Below are 25,843 nucleotides of genomic sequence, written 5' to 3'. Positions count from 1 at the left end.
CATTGCAAATAAAATTTAAATATTTTATGATCTAAATGAGATACTGTGTGAAAGTCTCACATTAGGGGTGGTAGATGCTACCAACATACAGTACTGTTAACAAGGACAAGTTGAATGCTGATAGACTGGAAATAACAATTTAAATTCAGTCCACTGAAAGCCAAATTAATTGTACTTAAAGAACCGGTGTGTAGGATTTAGCGGGGTAGTTGCCGATCTCAAATCCCTCGCCTCACCCTCCCCTTCCAACACTAAGGCCCTATCTAAGGCCAGTGTTTTTCTTTTCTGGTTCTGGTTTGTCTGTTCTGGGCTATTGTAGAAACATGCCAGTTAAACATGGCGACTTGCAGCGTCTGTAGATATAAAAGGCTTATTAGAAAGTAACGAAAATGCAACGATTGCTACCTTCAGGTGATTATACACTAATGAAAACATACTCATGTATATTATATTCCATTTCTGCCAATAGATCCTCCTAAATGTTACACACTGGACCTTTAATAACTGCCACCGGATCAAATTCAATGTAATGAGGCGATGGAAACACTACCGCTTTTGTCCACAGGGGTCGCCAGAATCAACAAAAAAATTAAAGCTTGTCACTGTTTTCAGTTTTGACTGTTTAAAAGTCTGAAACCTCTCTAAACCTGCTCTGTGAAGAGTTCCCTTCAAAGTTTATTTTAACTTACAACAGTTTGACTTGGCTGAGTGTATAACAGCTCATCAGCAACAGGGATTCAAGTGCCGCAGAAGTGACCCATGTTACACCAAACTGAGTCATATGTTTGAGATCTTGGGACACTTTGTTTTGAAATTCTCCCCTTTGATTCTGTTATTAGCATTGTGATTGTGTTCTTGCTGCTAGGAAGCCAAGACGGAGGAGACACAGGGCCCATTATACATGATAGTAAACAGACCGATGTGGTGGAGAGGATAAGCTTTGTTGCAGGCCTCTTAGTGGTTGTCATTTCCTTGAAAGTTTTACATTCCTGACTGGGGATACAACACTGTTCCTAAAGCTTGACAGGAAAATCTCCCTGAATAATACAGAATATATTCCATAGAATTTTAATCATGAAATGGTGAAACGATCGTGCTCCAATGTTTCCTGCAGTAAAAGCAGAAATCTGTCTTAAATCACAGCAAGAGGGTGTCCATGGTCCGGGGAACTTCATTTTGGGTCTTTAAATAGAGGATTTCTTCAGGTTAAGGACATAAAGACTTAAATAAAAAACAACTTAATAATTTGGTGTGTATGTACTTTGGCGGCTGGACAGATTTAGGATCTGAACCTCCAACTTCCATCACAGTGACAAAGCTACTGCAAGATGTCGGTTTAACTGCATGAATCTGATTTATAAATCTGTAAATCAAGATTTTTAAAATCATCCACTGGAACGACTGTGGCGGGGGTTTATGGGCAGTCGACTGCCACGCTAGATGTCCTGTTAGTGACATATTACTTAATAACTTTCCTTTTTTCTTCCCATTCCTGTAAAAGAAAATTAAACTTCAAATGGCTGAACACCAGCAGAATTAAATCAAGCAGGAAAATAGATTATGTTCAGAGCTCAGAGGTGTAAACTTTCTACTGTGAAATTATTAGTAGACAGGAAATAAAACCTGAGTTTTCAGATGTAAATCAGTGGATAGGTGGACTTTTTACTATACCTTATTCATGGAAAGCCATCCGAACCATCCTTTTATTGTATTGTATAGTATCAATAATGCACATCAGACAGCATAACAGCAGCATTACTGTTTATCAGCAGATGAAATATGTTGATACATGCCGTATTCAGCAGAAAGTAAAGTTTGTAGAGCATCAGTGGTTAGATGTGACACCAAATCTGTTGTTGTCGTAGCTTTTAATCGCATCTCACGATCTTCCTCAGTGGGTGGAGATTGCTCAGTTTGTCAGTCCATCTGAAGACAACTCAAAGACTATCCACAAGGTCTATAAAATGCAGTTAAAAGTTCTGCAAAAAAGCTAACAGGTGGACCTTGAGGCAAAATTATTTGTCAAACTACTATTCCTAAGGTCGAGAATGAACGTGCACAAATCTGTAGTTAAACAAAATATAAATCCTGTTTATAGAAACAACTCAATCAATGTAATCGTCAGTGGGGTTGAAGTAATAAAAGCATGTTTTGGACTATTTATGTAATTTTCTGCTAGAACTACATTTCAGAGAGATATTATACTTGCTGCACGATACAGTCAAAACATCATAATATGATTATTTTGACAGATATTGCAATTCACGATTATGTGGGAATTATCATTTTTCATCACAAATTGAACTGTCACTAAAGAAACTGATTAAAATCATGATGATGTGACATTTTGGGGGGTCCGTACGAAACAAAAATGTTTTCTTAATTCTCGAGATTATAAGTACAGTACTTCATTATAATGCTGTTTTGTAACACATTTGACCTTTATGAAAACATTACAGCTCTTGAGATTTGCATATTGCAATTTCAATAATATTTCGATTAATTGTGCAGCCCTAATTGTACTTTTCACTCCATAGATCTTAGTACTTCTTCCACAACTGCCCCAAATCTCTTGAAAAATATACAAACTGTACCTTTGTTTTCAAGGGTGGTATTCCAACTACTTGTCTTTCATTGTTTTAAGACTAAACTTCATCCTGCACTCGTACTCGCTGTGTAAAATATCCATAATATCAAATATTAAAGTTCATTCTGACCTTGGAAAAAATTGTTTTGGCAGAACAATCCCAACTCAATATTCACTTATTAGCTTTTTTCTTATCAGCAGATCTGTTGAGCTGATTACGTCCACAGCACTTTAAGGACTTGCTGGCTCAGAAGTTATGCATTAAAGTTCATTGTCGCCCTTGGAAACAATCCCAACAAAAGGTGCACTTACTAGTCTTTTCAACCGTAGCACACCGGTTTCATCATGCTCAAAGTTAAGGGCCAACCTGGACGAGAGGTTCACCACCAACAGAGCAAATTCTATCTGACGATGAAGACCTCGAACTGGGACTGTTTTTTCTTTCGATGGCTCCATAATGCTCACTGTGTGTATTTGTTTTACAGCATGTAAAGACGGTATTGCTACAAATATTTATTAATGTTGTACACACAGAAGCTGCTGCAGAGTGAATTTTAACAAAGTCGGCTGTTCAGAATCGAAAATAAACGACCTTCATTTCAGCCCGACCATTTCTGACACCATTGCAGCGTTTTGAAGCAATTTCATCAGATTAAAGGGTTGTGATGTTTTCCCATCACATGACACAATCACATTATACATCAAATGAAGCCCTTTGAAGTCACAAGGTTTTCAGATGACAACAGTTAAGTTTTTCTGAATCCAGAAAATCCACTTCAGTCCAAAACCTGTTTATAAATTAGTAATGAATAAAACAAGGCATTTCTCAAAGTCTTATGAGGATAATCAACAGTCAGTGGTTTTCCTATCATATCATCACACCATCTTTTATAGACACTTGCCATTTCTGGAAGTGAACGTCCAACTCTAAATCTTTGTATGTGTTTTCTCAAGATTACAGTACTCAATAAAAATGCAGGATCCCAACAAGGCTTTTGTGCCATCATCACCAGCGGCAGCTCCACAGATCTGTCCTCATGCTTTTATTTGGTCCAGTGTGAAAGCTTGTTGGCTCCATTCCTCAAAAAAAATTCTTTCCGCTGGATTATGCAACAAAAGCAGCAGGAAGGGGGGAGATAATGAAACAGTCTGATGAAAGGGGGCAATAGAGCACAGCACCAGTGGCCACTACCATGAGTCACTGAATAATGATTTTAATTTACAAATGAGATCTCCTTGGAACAGTTCACGCCAACAGCAAGTGCATTAACAGAACTTAAATTTATACAGTAACAGGAGTGCTGCAGTTGTTTTTGATTATATGACAGAGTGGTGTTTATGTTCACTGGTCTGTCTCATATCTCACAGCCTTTTTAAATACATGCTCTCAATACTGATTCGCAGGTGCACTGATTCTTGACTTGCATACAGGATTATTTATTTACACAGAGCAGATCCAATGACCTGATACTCATATTAACTGATGTTCAGTTACACCAACGGCAACTCAATAAAACAGCCTCCTAACAGTCAGTTCACTCTCTACTGAGATTAAATATTAGCTGGTGTTTTCCATGTTTGCTTATTTTCCTTATTTCTTGGCAAAGAAAAGCAGATTTTTTTTGGGCGAAACCACTAATTAGCATTAGCAATCAATCCTCAACCAGTACTTCGATATGTTTCATATATCGGAAATGTCGCTGGCACAGAAAACGACGCAATCAGCAAAATGAAGCTGGGCTTTGGACAGTAGCACTGTCGGCTTGAGTGGCCCGATTAAGATGAGTTTTACACTTGATTTGACTTTGATACTTGCTTGTTTTTCTGTATGACAATGTGTGTTTAAGCTTATTGAAGATAAGGCAGGGTCAGATTATGTTCAATATATTAATGATTAATTTGTTGTATCAGTAATAATGTAGTAATATACTGCTCGGATGTGTCTGTAAATACACTGAAGACTTCTCACAAGACAACCTGTAACAGCTAAGTACTCTAATACGAGAATCTCCCTGGCTCAGAATTCAGCAGGACATAAAATTTAATTGAGTGTAGTTAATACTTTGGATGTGTGTGCATGTAGCTATGAGAGCTTCAGTTACCCATAAACCCTTTCTCTGCTTCCCCACATAAACACATTTAGGAGTAACCTTCGCTGAGGCATGCTTTCAGCTGACCAGGTCATAGCTCAGTCTTGATCCTGTGCATCAGGTCTCTCTGGTCCACCATGTCTGTCTGTCTGTTCCAGCGGTGGTAAGCCAGCAGGGCGATGTTCTTGGCGGCCACTGAGCTCATCTCCATGGCACTGCCGGCCAACTCGATGCCATTGAGGTAGTAGAGATTGGGGTGGAGCTCCACAGGCGGCAGTCCCTGGCTGCTGCCATAACTGGGGTAGGCCTGCCACTCTGTCACCTGCACTGAGTAGTACGACCTAAGATTGGGAGGTACAGTAAAGCTGTTACTCTGTCTTTAATCACTTCTCATTATGATAACACATTACCCATTTAATAACTGTTGAATTGATGTAAACAGCTTTTTAGCCATAATGATGATGGGCATTTTCACTATTTTCTGGATCAAATGATCAATTGAGAAGATAATTGTCACATTATGCAGTAATCGATGACTATAATAGATACCTGCAGCCCTAGTCAATACCATGATTACTTCACCAGAGAGAAGGTGGCTGACCTGAAGAGTGTTTTGAGTTGAGTCTTGTCCAGAGGTTGTGGCGAGAACACTTTATAGACTCCAGCCTCTTGTGGCTGCTTACGCCTGAAGCCCGCCGAGATGTTGACTGGACAAACGCTAGCTACGCTGTTGAAAAACAGATCGGGTGTCTCAGTTGTCAAGACGCTGGCAAAGGGGAACAGGCGGGGATCCAGGAAACCAAAGTAAGAGGTGTTGAGGTAACCATGGACAATGGTTGCTACAGTGCTGTGATAGCTGCCGGGAAGCTGCTCAAAGGCAGGGGTGAAACCTTGGAAGTGGACTCCGGACCTGACACTTTCCTGGAGCGGCGTCGCCAACACTACAATGTCATACAGCTCTGATCCCGTCCCTGCTGCTGTGGTGAAGCTCAACTGGTACTGGGGCGCCTCCGCTGTACAGACACAAAATCAATGTCAACAGTGTACGACATGATTCAGATAGAAATTCATTGAAAGTCCGCTGGTATCTACTGGCAGATATAAACATCCAGCACATTTCTCATGTCTCGAGATGTCTGTGCCAACAGGCAATGTTGACACCCTAGAATGATAAATATGCATTTCTATGGCTACGTTCACACTGCAAGCCTTAGCGCTCAATTTTTTATTTTGTGGCCTATATCAGATTCCAGTGTGAAAAAGGTCACAGTCCTGAAGTTATATGAAATATATACCCTATTTTCAGTTTTCCTACATTTCCCAGAGCTGCTTTCAACAACCCAGAGACCTGACCTTGTAGCATTTAACTGTGCCTTTTAAATAACATGTTCTGTTGGTGCTTTACATTCTGGTCTATTGAGGCTATAGTCACTGGACAAACAGTATATCTAGCATATATAAGTATTTAGTATTTTTAGATGTCCTGTAACCTGGATGACTGAGAGTCTTCACTGACCAACAGTTGTTTCTGCTTCACCGAAAGCCTCTTCTGTTTGATTATGAGAGAAGGTCACCACAATATGACTATGTTTGTGTTTTAGATTGTTTTTATTTTTGTGGTATCAAACGTAGGAATTCTCTCTCACTCTGCTGTAAATATCTCAGTTGTTCGCTGGTTATCATAGGGAATGAGAAAATAATCAGTCATATAGTCCTGTTCTACTTCTATAACTTAAAGATACACAACGTGCAGCCATTGGAAATGTGGGCACTGCTGATTGGTCAACACATGACAACAAGAACAACTACAACTTAATAACAGTAACTGCCATTACACACGCAAAACACAATAAGGAAATTAGTCTTAATTCCTTTCTGAGCTTCTAATTGAGATATTTAATCTTTAATTAATATTAAGTGTTTAAATGTAGATAACAGCATTGAAATATAAAAAGAAAACTCTGAATGTCTGGTTTTAATCTCCCTCTTTGAGATTTTCAGAGGGTAACTTAAGGGTAAAAACTTGATTTATTTCTTTTTTTTGCTAACTCAACAATATAGTGTCCAATCTAAAAAGAAAAACTATATTCACGCTGCTCGCTGTCATTTCTGGATTTAAAAATTCAAGTAAATTCAAAATCAAACTTCTGATTATTTACGTAGTCAAGACTGAATGGAATCAATCTGTCCAATCAGAAAATGCTCTGCCAGTCATATGATTCAATATCAGATACTTTGAGTATGTTTGGGCATTATTATGAAATGAGAGATGACAGGAAATGGGAGAGAGATAGGGAAGGACATTCAACATTCAAGCTCCCTGAAAAAGGAAGAAAAATAAAATCCCGTTTTTAAAATTTCAACTCATGAAATGACCTTCTGGAAATTTCAAAGAAGGGGGATTCGAACGAAATACATTCAGATACTGTAGATCATTATTCAGCAGTGGTTGAATGTCACGATCAGGTATTCAGTTGCTTTAAACGTCAAATGATCATAGCATTTCTTTACTTCCATACATACAAACGTGTGACGGCCCCAGTCGTGCTGCTTTTAATGATGCATATCTAATATCAGTTTGTAAAAATACTGAGACTTCTAACATGATCCCACTCAACCAACATTGGGGTTAAGTACCTGAGTAGACTGGGGAGATGGAGTTGACTTGTGCTTGCAGCAGGTTAGCATTGGCCATCTTCAACAGGCCAGAACACACCAGCTTGTTGCCTCCTTCCACCGCCCACAGGTTGTTCTGGGCACCAGCTAAAGACACAGCGCCTGAAACACACACACAGACTCACAACAGACAGAGCCAAGAGCTGTAAACCAATTATCAGCTGCCCACACACTTTCCTGTTCTCTTGCTCCCACAGGCCACCCCCTCCTCTCACCTTGCTTTCCTCTCTGCTATTCTCGACACCCCGCTCCTCCCTTCCTCGTCTCCTGTATTTCTTTTCTTTTCCTTCCCCTTCCCTTTCATCTCTCCTGACCTACATCAGCGGCGACGTAGATGTTTTTTCGGCTCATAACTGGCTCTAATTTCAGCACCGCAGCCTCGCTCTTCCCTCTCTTCACTGTCTCTTTCCCACTCATCAACCCCCCTCGCTCTCTATTCTTCTTCTACTGCTCATTTCTTAACACTTATCTGACCTACAAAGGCGGGGATGCTGACATTCTGTCCGTAGTTGACCCTCATGACGGGCGCGATGACCTCGTCGATGAAGCGCTGCGACACACCCAGCTCCAGCAGCGAATCAGAGAGCGGCCTTCGGGTCATGTTGATGAAGCCGCTCCCACCGAGAGAGTCGAGGAGTTCCTCCACCGAGCTGAAGGCATAGCCATGGGCCTGGTACTTGTAGATCCTGTATTATACAAGCACACACAACAAATTGTTCATTTTGAATTTTAGTTGTAGACAGATTTATAAATTGATATGAATCTATTTTCCTCATGTCTATCTGAAAGTTGTGATTATAAGTAACTTCTCAGCGATTATCCCAGCATAACAAAAAAGACAAAGAGACAGGCAAAGAGATACTCAGGCTCACTGTTGTTGATTTACAGAGAAGTGATACAGAGATAAATCATTTCCTGAGGGAGGAAATAGAGGTCAGCGAATTGTTATGGTGGAAGGGTAACATGAAAATCTGGTTCATGTTTCAAGCAGAAACTGAGTAGAAAGATAACAGAACTGCAGCAAAAGACTGAATGCGTTGATTTAATATTTGACAGTCTGAGGACTGGCTGATTGTGGACATTAATTCTGTTGATTTATACTGTATCATTTTGTTGTGGGAGGATGAAGAGAGCTCAATTTTCATTATAGTGGCACTTAAAGATTTCAGGCAAGTTGTTGTCTGTATTTATGCCAACCTCATGCTTGGAAAGTCACACACTGAGTCGAGGTTTTACAGCGATTACGGCTGCAGGTGTAGGAAATAATAAATGGCACAGAATAGGCTTTTCCCATTGACTGCAACACTGGGAGGGAGTGTTGTTTATTCTACAGCTGAAGTTATTGCTTTTACAGTAATGTAAACTTGTTTGGTATCATGTGAAGAGTGTAAAAGTGAAGAATACTTTATACCTTCTAAGACCAGGTCTACCTTATCTTAACTATCAAGTAACATTACTGATACCAGAAACAGATGGGAGAAAATATGGAGCAGACCAGGAAGACAAATCAATTTGAAGAGGTGCAAGTACTAAAGTTGGGCCCATACAGCTGCCATGAAACTAAACAGCAAACAGGGCATTAATATTTCTGGCTCACCTCATGAATTTCTCCATAATTTCCTCCACCCACATCTGCAGGCGCATGAAGCTAATGCCATAGCGCCACCACAGCCGAAACAGGTCCAGCAGGTACCAGTCTGTCTCCTCCAGAATCACCTCTTCGCCGTTAAACACCGCCGTCTTACCTGCGACGCTGCGACGATACTTTAAACCTTGAGGGGCGGAAACAGGAAAACACAAAGGACAAACACACACAGGTAGAACTTTAATACTGAGGATGCTTTGAATGAATTTGTCTGTAACAGTTGTCAATTTTTACTGAAGAAATCAAAGGAGTAATGGACGGCACCACAACGAGATGTAAACAGTCATGTGGTCTGATTACTTTGTCAGGTTGCAGAACCATAATGATTTGTCTTCCAGTTAGAGAGAGACACATGTGGCGGTGGTTATTAAACTCAAACCATCGACCACTCTTCCTGCTCAGCGTACATCTGCTGGGGGCACAACATTTATCTGATCAAGCTACATACTTATCTCCATGGCTGATACTCAGGATCTCTATATTCTACAAAAAAAGCGTTCCTCATTTAAACCAGGAAGCTTTCTTAGCTTGTAACCATGAACAGATGTTTGAAGGTTACACTTGGAGTCACCCCTGTTGCTGTTGTTGTACTGAAAATCTTTTTTAAGCCTAGCTCTTTTTATATTTAATATGCAACCATGCATCCTTTTCATTAAAACAACTAAAAAAGTCTTGGCCTTTTAATCTGTGTGTGTGTGTGTGTGTGTGTGTGTGTGTAAACCAACCTAGCTGTTTGACAAATTCCTGCATGTGGAGGTTCAGGGAGTGAATGATGGAACCTCCCGACTCGTAGTCAAGATGGTTCACGGTTACAGTGGCGAGACGACCTCCAACCTCCCCTTTCTCAAACACGTCCACCTGCACTTCAGGGCCAAAGTGCTGCCGCAGGAAATGGGCGGTGGCGCTGCCTCCTATGCCCGCCCCGACCACCGCTGGAGCACAGAGGATCAGAGCCAACGACAGAGAAGAAGTGTTAAAATCAGAGTGCAGTTTGGAAATGAAATGACCATCAACCATACAGAACTGTTTATATTATTGTGGGCCATCTGGGTGTTTAAGGACATGGTAACATGTACATGTGTCTCAAATGGATGAAGAAATAAAGTAATCACAACTGAGTGATTAAAAAGTAATACTGTTTTCTGTTATTTTGCAGCTTTCAGTGGGTAGTCATGATTCTACAGCTGGACAGAGGAATGCAGACGATGAATAATGGTGTCTTGTTGTAGCGAGAAGCAAGCAGACTTGCTGTTTCTGGGAGTATTTTTTCCCCACTGGAAATTTCCACTGCAGGGTTTACCTTTAATAGCACCCTTAATGTGATTCAATAGAGAATCACGGGAGAAACCTCCCTCAAGCTAACTTCAGTGACGCAGTCAATACACTGCGATTGGTTAACTTCTTAATCAGGCTTTGTTTTTGCCTTTTAAATTCATATAACTAATTCTTGTCCCATTTAATTCTGTAAGATATTTTTTGCAGCAGAACTGGTTGTTGTTTGTTCTAACACATTTTTAACCTTACCTGGACTTTAAGTTGCCACCCAAACAATCTTGTGCCTTTGTCAAAATTACAGATCACCAAAAAAAAGCTGCAAAACGTACTTATGTACTTATAGTGCAAACCAACTGAATTTCATACCATGCCTATGAAAAAGGTTACCCAGTCAGTCATATAAGTCTCTGTGTGTAGGTACAGTATGTGTTGGTGGGCTGTGAGCAGGTGGACAGATGATGACAGGTGAAAATAGGGTCGTGTTAGGATGAGAAGAAAGAGGCGAGGGCCCAGACTTTCTCCATGAACACCTTTGAACCACAATGCCAAGTGATTTTATCTTTATCACCCGGATAATGTATATTTAGATAAATGAGGCAGCACCAACTATATCCCTTGTAAAGTCTAATAATAAATAAAATTACACCCAACCTGCAGATATTACAGGAATATGTGTATATGTAATAACCTGAAGGAGTTTACATTTATGTGTCTGCTTCATTAAAACACACGCTAGTGCTCTGACAGCGGGATAACATTAGCTCGTTTCCGCGGCTGGTTTTGATGTTTTAACACCTGCTTTTCTTGCCTATTTTAGAAGGCGGAGCTCCGTCGACATGAGCGGATCCCGCCGGGTCTCCGACAGCCGACCGGACTGTCAGCACGACGACGAACAGCGGGAGAAGAGAGCCGCCCATAGCGGAAACAGAGCAGCGACAACCGGGAGGAGAGGAGCGGTTAACGTTAGCTCCTCTCTTTCTTTCACACACACACACACACACACGTTAACGGTCGATTCAGAACAAAAGTACTTTTTTTTTAAACCGTTACATGTCGATGGTCGCTGTAAATGAATGAGTTTGCGTTTTAAGCCACAAAAGATGAAAGCTTGATGCAAATCAATTCACCAATGAACGGCCCACGTCCGGCAACATCACGTGATCTCAAAGAACGACTCGCCTCGACCAATCAGAGCCGTCTGCGCGGGTCCGCGGCCGTTGGTCTACGTACTTTACGTAACGCTGCAATTCTGGTTGATTAATGTTGCGTACGGTCGCGCAAACTACGGATGTGTTAATTAATTGCTAATTTAAAGCTGATACAGAACAGATATATTGACATGAAACTTTATTAGTGATACTATTTAAGATCAGGATGCGGTTATTGTTCATGTTGGCTCACTAGAAAGGCTCTGCTACACTAAGTAACCTTAATTAGTATCATTAATAATAATAATTAACACCCGATTACCCTATTTCATGTCAAAATGGCTGCTGTAAAAAATCTTGTATTTACACATTTACAAAACATGTGTAAAGTGTGTTTAGAGATGTTCATTTATAAACAAAAATAAAAAAAATTCACAGGACGACAATATTGAAAAAACAGTGGAAGTTGCTTTTATTTCATTCAACAGAGAAACTGCTGCGACATCGGAGTAAACCACTGAGCAGAAACTAACATTCACACTGAGCCGCTGAAACAATGACTGGCACAGTGGAGCAGTAAGGCTTAAGGACGCCTCAGACACGTGCACACACACACACGCACACACACACACATTCGCAGACACACACACACACACACACACACACACACACACGCAGACACACACACACACACACACACACACACACACACACACACACACACACACACACACACACACAGACGCAGACGCATTCTCTCTCACACACTTCATTTACATCCACTATCTTACACCTCTGTGGCTGCTCAGGCAGCAGCCTTATCACTATCCCTTCTCCCTCTAATCTGGTCAGTCAGAGGTGAGGGGTCATGGGTCACCTTGAGATCAGGTAACCTCTGTTCCCTGCTGTTGCCTTAAATGTTGGGCTATTACAGGGCTAAGAGGCGACATAACACAGAGACCTTAACCGTTCATCTCTATGGTACATCTCTAAGCAACATGACCCCCAGCAATAACACTGCGAGGCCAGCCGTGGGCCTGGAGGGCGGGGTTCAGGGGGTTGTTGGGGTCATGCTCTGGCCAAAGGGAGGGCAAGGAGGAGTAGGGCACCGGCCGAGAAGATGATGCAATTGGTCACTTTGTAGATCGTCGGGTGGGCTCAGAGGCGGTGGGGGGAGGTGGTGGGCCACGGCGGTCTAGGTCTTCGATGTAGAACATGATGAGCTTCCTGCGCTCCTCTGGGACACACTCCAGAACGAGGTACCGCTTATCGTTCTGAAGGATCTTCTCCACATCTTTCAGATGCTGCTCTGACTCCTGGATGAGCTTTCTCGACCTGGGGGAGGAGAGGACAGAAAAGCAGAGGGCACTCAGAAGCAGGATGGTAACAGTGCTTTCCTTTTTGTGCACGAGAGATTCTGGGGGAGACTGTGGTTTATGAGTCTTCATTAAAGCTATAGTCAACTACCAGACTTTCCTTTGCAACAGTCACTTAAACTCAAATATTTTCACTGGATGGGCGTTAAAAAACAACTGCGACTGTCTGTAAGTGACACAAGAAGAGTGTTAAATGACAGTTTGCAGTTTGTCGTGACTTAAATGCTACTTGTCTAAGAATCTTCCAATCATTTACCAAAGTTACTGAGCCAAGGACTTTGCATATTAATTCTAAAGGTTTGTCAAACAGTCTGCTTAATATTGGGGAAAATAAACTGAAACTGCATCTAAAGACGTGAGAAAATAATAAGACTATGACAAATGAAGTTGCTTATAGATACTTAAGTCGTATAACAGGTTAGAATCTCGAATAATTCTAATTGAATCAGGTTAGGTATATTGAATTTATACGTACAACAACACTTTGTAATATGTTTAATTACTATTAATGACAGTTTTGATTATCTAGTCTGTAAAGAGTGAATGTACAGACCTGTATGTGATGAACTTTGTCTCTTTTAGCAGGGTTCTGAAGTCAGCTTTGGCTGTGATGTACTTGTCTTTGATGTAGTCTTCAAACTCCCGCTGTCTCTTCTACAAAAGAGGTTAACACATCAGACTCCATTTCACAGGAAACATTTAAAACCTAATTATACTCTAACCAAAATCTTTTTAAGACATAAAAATATCAACAATCCTTTTGATCAAATCAGAAGTTGGGTCACTAGAGTCACAACACTCAAAGTAAATAATTGTCAGAAAGTGACTAATCTTTTTATTTTATAATTATACAAGCAGACAGGAGGTTACTCATTAAGAGTCTTACTCTGTCACTGGAGGAGAACTTGATACACCGAGGGTCCTCCTTGATGACCTTCTTCACCTCCTTCCACGTAGTTGTCAGAGTTATCTACAACACAAACAAAATACACTTAAAAAGTCGATCAAAATAAGTGATAAAGTGTAGAAATGGACGTGACATTAAGTCTTGAGTAGTATTTGTGTGCACATGCAAGAAATAAAAACAAATAGAGAGTCTTTACCATGCTGGTCTCGTCCAGTAGCTGCCTGAAATGTTCTTTCTTCTTCTTGGCCAGTGCTTCTACGTGTTCGTTAAACAGCTTTTCCTTCTCCTCTCTCTCTAGCAGTGATGCTGACTCCCAGCGATGGTCCTTCCGCAGGTTACGGCGCGTGTCTGACCACGTTGCATCTGAAGACCGTACCTGAGGAATGAACAAACACAAACATTCATTTAATGCTCCATGGGATCAAAGTTTCTGGACACTAGTCCGTCTTGTGCTCCTGCCAACATACTTATATCTTAAACGTCCCAAATAATAATCCCTGCAGTCACAATCATAGCTCTAAAATCTGATTTGTTTCTGCAGGGGGTTAGTGAGGACATACAACTATGGCTACAATCAGCTGCAGAGGATCTCACCATATCAGACATGAGAGCTTTGAAATGCTGGATGGCCTCCTCCCTCTTGTGCTGCTCCCTTTCTCTGTCGATCTCTTTGGTTTGCTCTGATCGGGCCTTCTGCACCTCCCGCTCCCTCTCTCGGAGACTGGCCTCGATGCGAGCCTGCCGCTCCAACTCCCGCTCCTTATCGATGTCCACGCTCTGTGGAGTATGACACACGTTGTCTGTGTAATCTTTATTTGTTATGTGATGAGTAGCTTGAAATCAGAACCGTAAATCAGGGTTAGTTGATTAAATAATTTGGTTATAAATGGGTAGGAATTAACTTTACAATGCTCCTCCTGACATTTAAAGTCAATCACAAGGACAACACTATTTATACTAGGCATGTTGAGTCTTTCTCACTGATTGAGTAGTCACGTAATATCCTCGATTCCAAGTTGACTAATTGCACAGAGAAGAAATGTTCCGTTCTAACCGAATATGAGACAACGCTGATAAGAAGACAGACTCTATAAATGGACCTAAAGAAACTGGCGAGCATAGCAACAATGAGTCTACAAACAACCCATAATGCAACACCCTCATTAGGAGTCAGTGGCTGTGTTCGAAATCACATACTAATTCATACTATTAAAGTAGGACATTAAATTGAGAATGTATTGCAGTATTTTCCCTTAATTTGGTGTGGATTACAGCAAAAATGTGGAGATAGTGCAGGTACCCCTCTGTTCTATGCAGTCATGTGTATATTCGGGTATATTTTTTAGGATGTTGTCTTGGCCGTGTGGCAGCATATTATTTCCATAAAAATAATAAATGGGGGGGGGGGGAGAACAATCAGGTATGTGTCCGATTAATCTATTACTAACACCATCCAATTGTGTACCATCTAATTTATACCCACAGCTACAAAAGTAAAATAAGAAATGTTCAACAATATCTTCATCAGATCAGATATCACTAGAAGATACACATTGAAGCAATCATCCCCCATACAGAGAACTGCTCCTACCTTGGCTTGTTTTTCCATGTACTGTTTGAAAAGTTCTTCTCTGAGTGCGGAGCTCTCCACAGCCTTGTATCGTGGGTCAGTCTCTAGCCTCTCTTTCACTTTACTCCACCGCTGGCCTCCCTCTATGTGCTGCTCAGTTAGGAGATCAAAGAAGTCTTGCTTCACCTGAGAGTAAAACACACACACACACATCAAAACTGTGCAGATGGCAGAACCTCAGTAACTTTCTCAAGGCACATCAACAAGGTAAGAAAAGCCTGCATAGGTCTTGACTCATGGTCAGTCGACCTCTTTAACCTAAAAAAAACAAAACATCACATTCTTGTTCTAGAGAGAGATACTGTACATTGATATTTGAGTGTGGGTGATACCTTCTCTCCTCTGGACTTGGAGTCCTCTTTCTCTCTCTTCCTCATTGCAGTGATGAATTCTATAAAGATAGCCTCCCTGTCCTTCATCTTCTCGATGGTCTTAAATCGTGGGTCTCGGCCGTGCTTCACTGCAAATTCACTAAACGTTGTTCTGTAAAGATAAAACCCAAAAGAAAAAGAGATTAAATTTACAATGTTGAAGCAAAGCGAACAGTTATAAACATCCAAATTAAATGATCTATTCACCACAACGAGATATTACTTTTGTTTAATACTAATAATATATTATAATAGTAAATATTGCAAATATATGGTAAAATAACTGTAGATAAGTGGCCAGTCCCTTTACCTAGGTGTGAGCTTTGCATCCTCCATCATCCTCCTGAACTCGTCTTTGGCCTGCATCAGCTTGTTCTTCTTCTCCTTCCTCTCCTCCTCTGCTCGTGTCTTCACATACTGATCAAACACCTGAAGTGGACGTAAACATAAATATATGACTTAAAAATAATGGCCGGTACAATACTGTGAGAAAGTGAGAAAGAGTAACACGTGAGTAACAAGAGACAGAAACACGTGAGAAACCGAACCTGTTTTCTCTCTTTTGGGTTGAGCAGAAGGTAACGTGGGTCAAACACAATCTTATGAAGCTCTTTGTCCCAAGTCGAGAATGCAGACACCTAAATGGATGGATGGAAAAACGGATAAAACAGGCATTAAACGGACAGCTAAAACTTAAAACACTACATCACAACACTATTATGTCAAATTTCACTATTTTTTCCATGACAATATAATTTAATTAACAAGTAAGAACAGCTCAAGTAATTAAGACACAAAGGAATAATTAAGAATGTCCATTAAAACCTACAGAAAAATTCAAAGCATGCATAGGTTTTTCCTGTCTACCATAGGCCTGTGCCTAGATACACAGATATATGTAGTAACTTCAGAATAAAATTTGTCTTACCCCTCTCTCCAGAAGCATTTCTCTGAACTGAGTCATCCGTGCCTCTAGTGGCACTATAGCTCGTTCTCTGGCAGCTCTGAGCTCTGCCTCCATTGCCGCTTCCTTCTCAGAGTCTGCTTCCTTCACATCCTCCTTCCTGTGAGAGTGACACCACACAGGTCAGAAGAGCATCAGGAGGGTTGACAGCATATTTTTTAGAGATATAGGGTGACCTTTGCAGTATTATAATGTTAACTAAGGCGAGACACGCATGACTTACTTTCTCTTTTTGGCTTTAGTTGGCTCCTCGTCCTGATTCTCTTCAGTAGCAATGGCTAATTCTGGTTCCTCCTTATTGACACCTGTGTATGAACACACAAACACTAAATAAATACTACACACACTGTAGCATACATATGATAGCAGCCATCATGCACATGTGTTTCTCTGGCCACTGGTGTTGTGACTTTGTACATTTTATTGTTTCAAGTTATCAACACTAACAAGAAATCAAATTGCTTACGTCTCATTATCATTATTATATATTGTCATAATTACTGACTGCATGTGAACATGTGTTTGTCCGCATGTGGTCGCGTGATACCAGACGATCAGAAACCTCAGCACTTTTAAATCGTCGGTCTAATCGGTTTTCTGAATGCAGTAGTTGCTTGAACGGCTGCTAACAAACGTACGCCAATTACTTCGAGGCACATGCGTCACCCAAAACAATGCTTAATGACAATGGATGTCCCAAGCAGTGTTATATGGTATGGCACGCAACTAATGCTTGTGAGTGTAGTCCACACCTGTCTTCTTGGTGTCCTCCAGGCCTCTCTTGTGAGGCGGCTCCTGGATGTGTTTGTCAACATCAGCTCGACCAACCAGCTCCTCGGGCCGGTCCCACATGGACAGCCTTGTTGTCGGGTTGTAGAAGAACACGCGATCGTCACCCGTCCATACCACACACCTGTACCATACCACATTTCACATTGATAGACGTACAAGCACGCACAAAGAGAAGGGGAAACAAGAAGGCATTAGATTTATTGCAGTAAAGTGGAGGGAGAGATGGTGTGGGCTGTGATGTGCATACCATGGTGTGCCAGGAATAGGGTTAGTGGCTATAGGCCGGGCTTTCTGAGCTGCTTTTTCCTCTTCAGTCATCTCTTCTTCTTTAGGCTCCTTGAAAAAAAAAAAAAGGTAATGAAAAAATCAGTTCACTATATCAGTATACTACAGATACTATGTACTACTGTACTTAATTAGGGTCATAGGAACAAAGCACATTTGAATTTCAAAATCTGAGACAGAGAAAATTAGTTTCTTTGTTGTTCCAGCAGGTAATTTGACTCTTCACATACCTCCTTGACATTATTAGTGTTTTCTAATTTGTTCTCCTCATCTTCCATCTCCATAGCCTCAGCCTCCTCCTGGGCCAGACGCTCCTTGATCTTTTCTGCTTCTTTTTCTGAAGACGGGGAGGAGAAAAAGGCGCACAGACACAAACTATGAGTTAAGTAAAAGTGGTGTAGTGAAGGTCAAGAAAAGCAGCTTGTCATCAATTTTACCATAGTTTAATGTTCAGTTTCCTTAGCTTAAACCTGTTAATCACCAGTCATACCTGCGAGTGACACAGGTCAATCTTAAAACAGCTAATGTGGGATCAGGGTTCTTGTGTGTTTGGCTGTGCATCTTTTCTGACAAAGCTTGTGTGTGTGCACTAGCCGGCAGTGCCTACCTTTCTCCACCAGGGCCTGTGGTTTCTCCCAGGTGGACTCCAGTGTTCGGTTGTTATAGTAGTATGTTTTCCCATCAGCTGTTTTGTACTCTGACCACTCAGGCAGCTGCAATGATCCAGCCATGGAGGGAGCTGCAGAGAGAGCCAGCTGTGGGTGCATCATGGAAACTAAAGGCGGGCCCATACCAGGAAGCATGCCTGTCATTAGTCAGAGAGGAAAGAGACAGACCATGATTGGCTGAGAGTCTTCTTTCTGTCTGAGCCACTAATAGTAACTGCAGTGGACTAAACTCTAGAAGAGACATTAGTTCATACATCAATTTGTGAAATGTCATGTCCGAGGTAGCCCACTAATATTCAATAATGTGTTAGCAGAAAAAAAGCAGACAGCTCCACAGGCAGAACAAGACTCACTTCAACATAAAAGCACTGTCCCTCTAAGTATTTGCCAAGTCATCTAGGAGAAGATGAGTGAGTGAAATGAAAGGAATTCTGTCTGAAGAAACTTCTGCCTTCAAGAAACATAACTGACAACAAACACAGGCCACATACACAAACAAACAAAGCAGTGACCACACAAACAACCATGCCACAAAAGAAAACAACCACATGACCACAACATGTAGCCCTAACTGCTACTGAATCACTACAAGGCAACAGCAGCTGGCGTTATGGGATCTGTCCTCACAAAGATGGGTCTCAACTTGTTTACAGTACCAACCACACACCTCAAAATCTACAACTTGGCCCAATCTAACAATTTAGATGCTAATTACAATCAAGTGTCTTCTCATTTACTAAAGCAAAACAATGAAGTCTTACACTTTACCTAACATTTCCTGAGGAACACACGAGCAAAGTGCATTCGTCACTTAGTGAACGCTGAGTGCTCTAATGTTTGCACCAGGGAATAGTTTTCTTTCCTGTTTGTTTTAAACAAGCAAATGCAAGCAAGCAAGTTGTCCAGTAAAACATCTTGAAAATATGCTGGTGATGAAATGCTGTATGGGGTGTATGCCTTGCAGAGTAAACACAGTAAACTGATAATTTTAAATCTGGAGGTATAATCACTAATGAGTCCAAATTAGGCTACAACAATCAGGCTGTATGTTCTGCCTCTGTCTGTTGGAATGGAGGAAATTTCACTACTGTACACCTGATGGATCATGTTCACACCATTCACCACCATGCCACTGTTTGAGGGTTCCTATATAAAACATATGACTTATGCAGATATCATTCACTACCATGCCATCTACTGTAGATCTGAGAGGCGAGCGGCTGGGTGTTTACCGTTGGCGCTGTGGCCTGCCTTTACACAGGGTGCACCTACTATCTGCATCATTGCTACACCTGCAAGAACAACGGACAAGCAAGCATCTGGTTGAACACAGCAGGACACTAGACATCAACTAACACGGTGTGTAAGAGTTTGTGTGTGCGTGTGTGTGAGTGTGTGGCCCGAGTCAGACAAACACACGGCCGAAATTTTGGATGGTGCATCACTGTTACGTTAGTTAGTCAGTACGTTTATGTGGCTGTAAAGTATTTAGAGATGTTAAGAATGAGCACAGTGTTCACTGGGTTTACAAACTAAGAATTTGGAGGACATTGCTACACTGACAATTATGATAAACATAAAACAAAGAAAATAATAATTTAAAAAAGCATAATGTTGGAACACCAGTCAGGAAGCTCTCAGTCTGATATTTGTCAGCTGAATAACCATCAGGCCTCATGTATACCTAGCTCCATCTGACACTTGGTCCACAAAGAACACAATAAACTGAGGAAATGAACTACCTGAATGATCTCTTGCAATCAATTTATGTCCAAATGAGGGACAGAGAGAAAAGAAAGACGCAAATAAGACAAACAACAGAGGAGGAGAAGAGGTAAGCAACAGAAAAAAAGACTTGAAAGCAAACACAGAGGACTAACAGGAGCATTTACATAAGCCTACATTTAAATTTAAGCCACTAAACACTGTATACAAAATGTCCATGGTCTTAAACTAAATCAAAAAGTACCTTTGGGCAGTCAGCCTTCTCCTATCGAGCAGCACATATCTGGAATACTTTACCCACAGAACTAAGGAACATTACATCCCTCAACTCCTTCTCCAAATCTATAAAACAGTGGTTACTGGTGGATACTTATCTGGATACATAATCTAGAGCTTCTGTTATTTCTGTTACTAATTGGCTGTGCTCATGTGTATGTTTTCCTGTAATGTCCGTTATGAGTCATGTGGTTATGACATACACACAATTTGACCATTGTGTTAATACAATTTGTCCTTCTGTGCTTACGTGCTTTTGTGCGTTTTCTTTAAATGTTTCTGATATGCCATCAACCTGCCAGGAACTGGAGATGAAAATTAGTGTTTGGCTAAATCTGGCAGATTAACATAGTGGACTTAAGTCCTTGTGTTAATTTGTGTGCATTGTCCCTTGCACGTCAATCATCATATCCTCCTGTGGTGTTCCACTGGCTACCCTCATTTTTTTATTGTTATCAAAGATTCACCCATAATGCTGATTCAGACTTTCCATCAAGACTGTAAACTACATGCCAGATGCTACAAAACATTTATACAGCTAAGTAGCCTATTAGCATCAGAGTAATTAAATAACTGGAATACTCAATCAGCGAGACTCTGTTGGGAAATGCTGAAACAGCTAGATAGTGTGTCCTGTTAGTTTCTTGCTCTTACCTGGCAGAGGGATGTGCATTCCCGGCAAGGGCACCCTGAAAGGTGGCACCATGACAGGGGGGAAGGCAGGTATGGCAGCGGTGGGCTGGGCCACGCTGTGAGGCAGGGCTGCAGGCAGCAGAGGCACGGTCTGCACCGCTGTAACAGGCGATGGCACCGTGGAAACAGTTACTACAGTGACTGGAGACACAGCAACAGCTGAGGTCACTGTGGCAACAGAATTGAGGTCTGCTACAACAGTGGCTTTTTGGGGGAAAAAAGACAAACAAAAAGAGGAATTTTTAGTTTTGCGCTTTTGTGTGTGTGTGTGTTTGTGTGCGCTTGATATTCGACTGTGTACTCACCTGCAATGGTCACAGAGGGGGAATGGGCAGAGGTGGAGTCTGGACTGGAGGTTATTGTGCGGGAGGGGGTTGTGGACGGGGCTTGAGTCGGAGAGGCTGTGCTGGCTGTAGTGTTAACACTGCTGGAGCTGGCAGCTGCAGTCACACCCGTCACAGAACCCCCTGCTACAAGTAGAGGGTTGAGTTCAGACTGCTGGATGATCTTCACACCATCCGGTTTACTCCACGACGACTCTCTGGTCCTGGCATTGTAATAATATGCCTGTTGAATGGATCATAGAGAAGAAAAACACTTAACTTGACAAAGAGTAACTACAATATAAGTTATATTTAGCATCAACCCTTAGTAATCACACTGCTGAATTTTTTTAAATATTGTAATAATCCAAATTACTTATTTTAAAATACCAGCCCAATATTATAAAGATAATAATTAGACAATTTACCACAGGATTTTCCTTGATCAGGGTGTGTGTGTGTGTGTAAACACAATAATTCCCCAGTGAAACAAATCATTTTAGTGGGTTAGTGGATCCCTTCAGCAATGTATAGTTGTGTATTAGATTTGTAGTACAATATTTCGCTCTTAGACTTCCACATGATCAGACAACCCCTGGGGCTCGAGGGCGATATGTTCCTAAATTTGAATATACTTTTGGAAAAACTTTAAAGATACTGTAAAATCGTTAATTCATTCTCCATATTTTCCAGCCTGCATAAACCAGTAGAGGGACCCTGCTATGTGCAAGTCTGTTGTTTGTTGAAGTTTACCTTTCCCTCTGCCGTCTTGTTCTCTACCCAGATCTCCTCTGCAGGGTTGAGTGTAGGGGTTCCAGATGTAGGAATGGGGGGCATCCCAGGAGGAAACAGCATCCCTGGAGGAGGCGGCAGATTCCCCATGGGAGGGGGAAGGAACGGTGGTCTCTGTAGCAAAACATTGAGACCCAGCATTCCATTTTCAGATCTTCAGGAGTATTGTTAGGAATATAAATTACCCAAAACAACTAAATGTGACTTAATTGGGTATGGAAAAGTGGCCAGTCAGATAAGCTGCTGACTATTGAGCCTGCAGTCAGAGCTTACTGAAACCTCTCAAATTGGGTGGTTTGTGTGTCAATTTTGTATCATACAAGTGAGAATCACACTGCATCTAAGAATCAATTAAGAAGAAGGTGGTAGCCAAGGACATTATAAAACCCTGTTTGTCATATTCCTACTTGATTTTGTTTTGTGTCTTGTTCTAATGATTAAAAGTAGAGGCGCAACATTATGTGTATTTGTCCTGAAACATTTGGTACAGGACCTTTCGTTTGGTATGCGACTGCCTCGGTTCAGTGCGCCCTGTGACCCAAACAACTACTATCAAAATAACCTGTTTATGTTTACTACTCACACGTGTGAAACAGAAATTGTAGAGGTTGAGTTTTACCCGCAAAGTTTTGGCGGTGCACAAGTAATAGTCTATCAGCTGTAGCATGCCAAACCCCAAAACCATGGTACATACCGTAAATGTATGTCTTTTATTTGGCTGTACCACTGATCGATAAGATCACACCTCTGCTGAAGGATTTACCCTTTTCTTTTGACTTAACTTTGGACTGCACACAGCATTTACTCTTATTTAATTAATACTCTTGATCAGACGACTTTGAATATAAACAGTAGAAGAAGAAAAGTGTAATATGTAGATTACCGCCATTAGTACTAATTAGTCAAATATAAGTTAGTGTACTGACATTATCCCTGTGACATTACAATGACTGTGGGCCACCACTACTGCAATAAAGGACAGAGTATACAGGTTAACAGCACCATTTCCACAGGAGATACACATATGATGCTGGTCTAACATGTGTTGGACCTGCGATGATGGACCCAATCATATTAGACAGTCAGCAGTGGACTTCACTGATAATTCTGCTGAATAATTTCCTGATCGAAGCCGAGTTTCAGTTTCACCTCTGTCTATCCATGAACACACTGCCCTTCTCTCTCATTCACTCACGTGTATTTCTCTCTCTTCATCTTCTCTCACCTCATCTTTCACTTTTTTTAATGGGATCATTTAAATGTTGATTGACCGTTTGGTATCATCAAATTTCCAATTACATCCTTGATAGAAATGCCAGTTAACCAAAGAGGGAAGCTGTGAAGGAGGGTCTGCTGACGACGTATGCTGACCCATTCAAACAGACCACCACAATGGGTCAGTGTGTCTGAACGGGTTTAGATGAAGGTGTGTTAATCAGTGGAATCCGAGATTCTAGTATTTATAGGCAAGATATTAAAAGGATATCAATCGCAGTAGCATAGGTACTGCAACTGTCAATAAGAAAGAAGCTTAAAGCAGAAATATGAGAGTTTATCTCTACATCCATAAAGAAAAACATGCACGTCATATAAGAATGGGAAACGGGTTACCTGTAGATGAGGTGGTCCGAGGGGTGGTGGCATGCCTCCTGGTGGTGGGATGGGCGGCATGTTGTGATCAAAGGGTGGACGTGCAAATGGGGGTCTCGGCGGTGGCCCTCTCATCATCCCAAAAGGAGGTGGCGGTGGCCTAAGGAGTGGCGGAGGGCCTCGCAACACTGGGGTCTGGGCAGGCGCGGGTGCAGGCGCAGGGCCGCGGAACCGCACTGCCTGCTGCACCATTCTGCACGCCAAAACAACATCAAGTTTAACTCACAATTCAAAACATTTCATGATAGTGGGTTCACAATGCAATACAATTTTCTTAAGTTCTTAACAGATTGAAGACAAATTAGGACGGAAAAAGATTTTCTCACACAAAAATCTACAAAATATTATTTTCTCTAGAGAATTAGAGATTCTTTTTTTATTTCTGAGATAGGGTATAAACTGTGCATAATGATTCACCCAACACAATCACCTCACCAGTTTAAATCTTCACATATTCATATCACAATCTAACCGTCTCGCGATATATGTTTACATTGCTTATCAATTTACAACCAGTGTTTGATGGCAGATCACTGAGTAGCACTGACAAAAAAAACTCTCCAACATCACCACTTTAATCAATACAAACAAGCTAATTTGCTGTTAAACTACTACACAAATCTGTAGGTAATTCTACAACATAAAAAGGGGCTATTGCACTAACTATAGGATGATCACAACATCTATCTAGGTGTGGCAACTTGCAAAGTTATCATGATATCAGAGTGCATATGAAGTCCCACTGAAGCTGTCCCCTTCACCTGCTAGTCTCAACTATTTCAGAAATCATTCTGGAAGAAAATCCTCTTCGCACTTAATCCATATTGTTAGTTAACGCAACAAATTATGAACATTAACAACATCTACATATTTGCAAGTCATACAAAATAACACAGAGTGATACTTGCTTTACAACCCAGGCAGACTTAAGTTAGAGGTTTTCTATTGAGAAGGACGCAGTTAGTTTTGAGCTGCACAAATACTCTCTTGAAGTTACAATAACACCGACAGGATGATGTTTGTGGGTGTTGTAGTTACGTTACGTTATGTGGCTGTAATATGTTTAAATGTTGAACTCTTCAGGGCGATATCCTGTTGGCCACATAAAAGACTGCATACCTTGACAAACAAATAAAACCCAACACTCAATCGGATAAAAAGGGAAGCCTATTCCCAAACAGAGCAACAGAAAGCCAGTTCATTCAAAACACCACGGACGGAGTTGTGTGCCCAATGAATGTAGCATAGCTTGGCTAACCTAGCTGGCTATTGCTACACTAACACTCGCGTACAGAAAAAACCTAAAACAAGAGTTGAGTCTGAACACAATGTCGTGGAGAGGGGGGGTCCTGGCGAGGTGGGAAGCCCAGTGAGGGAGGAAGATACGGGTCGGTGTATGTGACCTGGCTGCCTGTGTTTACCGCGTGTCACGAGCGGAGAGCACGGACGAGCCGCTCGGCAACACAGGCTAGTTAGCGAGGAGCTAACGAGCTAGCGTGGCTACATTCACAGGTGAAACCCGCGTTTATCGCAACCTCCCGACCGGAAAACACCGCCGACCGACTCCGTACTAAATATCAGCTCATGCTTAATAGTGAGTTTAATCTTAGCACCTTATTTGCCATTTATCTGACCTGTTGTCGCTGAACCCGATAGTCTCGCTCTCTCCCTGGTCCGCCATTACAGGAAAATGTAACCGCTCTCTTCCTGGAAACGCCCCTACGTGCTTTCTCTGCTTCCTATTGGCCGAGCGTTGGTGTCAATCACAGCGCAGCCCGACGTCTGTGCGCTCTGATTGGTTGGTGATTGTTTTCTGGGAGGTTTGGCTGAGCATTCATTGGTGTGCTTGGATCCACTTTTACAGGATGTCTTTGTTCAGGCAGTGTGCAGGGAGTTGTTGATAAGTTGGACCCGAATCACTCACACTTTTGTTTGTTTTTTTGTTTTTTGCATGTTCCGTACCACTTCTC

General features: G+C 41.5%; 2 protein-coding genes across 5 annotated transcripts; both read right to left on the bottom strand.

Moving 5' to 3' along the window:
• Positions 1–1,744: 1,744 nt before the first annotated feature.
• Positions 1,745–11,425, bottom strand: LOC127363732 (prenylcysteine oxidase-like). Its single transcript, XM_051400573.1, has 7 exons — positions 11,082–11,425; positions 9,724–9,930; positions 8,951–9,125; positions 7,828–8,039; positions 7,315–7,455; positions 5,279–5,690; positions 1,745–5,018 (listed from the first exon to the last, which is right to left on the bottom strand). The coding sequence occupies exons 1-7, from the start codon at positions 11,188–11,190 to the stop codon at positions 4,769–4,771; spliced, it is 1,506 nt and encodes a 501-aa protein (XP_051256533.1). The 5' UTR covers positions 11,191–11,425; the 3' UTR covers positions 1,745–4,768.
• A 444-nt stretch (positions 11,426–11,869) lies between these two features.
• tcerg1b (transcription elongation regulator 1b (CA150)) lies at positions 11,870–25,634 on the bottom strand. Of its 4 annotated transcripts, none has more exons than XM_051400539.1 (21): positions 25,508–25,634; positions 23,835–24,066; positions 22,185–22,337; positions 21,414–21,675; positions 21,070–21,312; positions 19,647–19,706; positions 18,354–18,551; positions 17,977–18,083; positions 17,709–17,797; positions 17,422–17,582; positions 16,893–16,974; positions 16,634–16,769; positions 16,254–16,343; positions 16,016–16,134; positions 15,667–15,817; positions 15,296–15,460; positions 14,299–14,481; positions 13,901–14,080; positions 13,684–13,767; positions 13,351–13,451; positions 11,870–12,756 (listed from the first exon to the last, which is right to left on the bottom strand). In XM_051400539.1, the coding sequence occupies exons 1-21, from the start codon at positions 25,552–25,554 to the stop codon at positions 12,555–12,557; spliced, it is 3,045 nt and encodes a 1,014-aa protein (XP_051256499.1). In that variant the 5' UTR covers positions 25,555–25,634; the 3' UTR covers positions 11,870–12,554. The 4 variants fall into 4 exon arrangements, with proteins under 4 accessions (XP_051256499.1, XP_051256498.1, XP_051256501.1 ...); XM_051400538.1 differs by having other exon boundaries at positions 25,487–25,575; XM_051400541.1 differs by lacking the exon at positions 19,647–19,706.
• Positions 25,635–25,843: the final 209 nt, after the last annotated feature.

Source organism: Dicentrarchus labrax, unplaced genomic scaffold (assembly GCF_905237075.1).
Source record: "Dicentrarchus labrax unplaced genomic scaffold, dlabrax2021, whole genome shotgun sequence".
NCBI lineage: Eukaryota > Metazoa > Chordata > Actinopteri > Moronidae > Dicentrarchus > Dicentrarchus labrax.
The sequence above is the reverse complement of the archived record's forward strand: the minus strand, read 5'-3'. Positions and strand labels throughout refer to the sequence as shown.

Bases quoted from the DNA above. Each gene is read 5' to 3' on its own strand.
- LOC127363732 (XM_051400573.1), bottom strand. From the start codon at position 11,190: ATGGGCGGCTCTCTTCTCCCGCTGTTCGTCGTCGTGCTGACAGTCCGG. The intron at 8,040-8,950 runs GTGAGCCAGAAA...TGTATAATACAG, and splicing joins ATTATGGAGAAATTCATGAG to GATCTACAAGTACCAGGCCC. The intron at 5,019-5,278 runs GTCAGCCACCTT...TCCCAATCTTAG, and splicing joins CAACTCAAAACACTCTTCAG to GTCGTACTACTCAGTGCAGG.
- tcerg1b (XM_051400538.1), bottom strand. From the start codon at position 25,554: ATGGCGGACCAGGGAGAGAGCGAGACTATCGGGTTCAGCGACAACAGG. The intron at 24,067-25,486 runs GTGCTAAGATTA...TTTGGCGTGCAG, and splicing joins TCAGATAAATGGCAAATAAG to AATGGTGCAGCAGGCAGTGC. The intron at 21,313-21,413 runs GTGAGTACACAG...TCCCCCAAAAAG, and splicing joins CCCCTCTGTGACCATTGCAG to CCACTGTTGTAGCAGACCTC.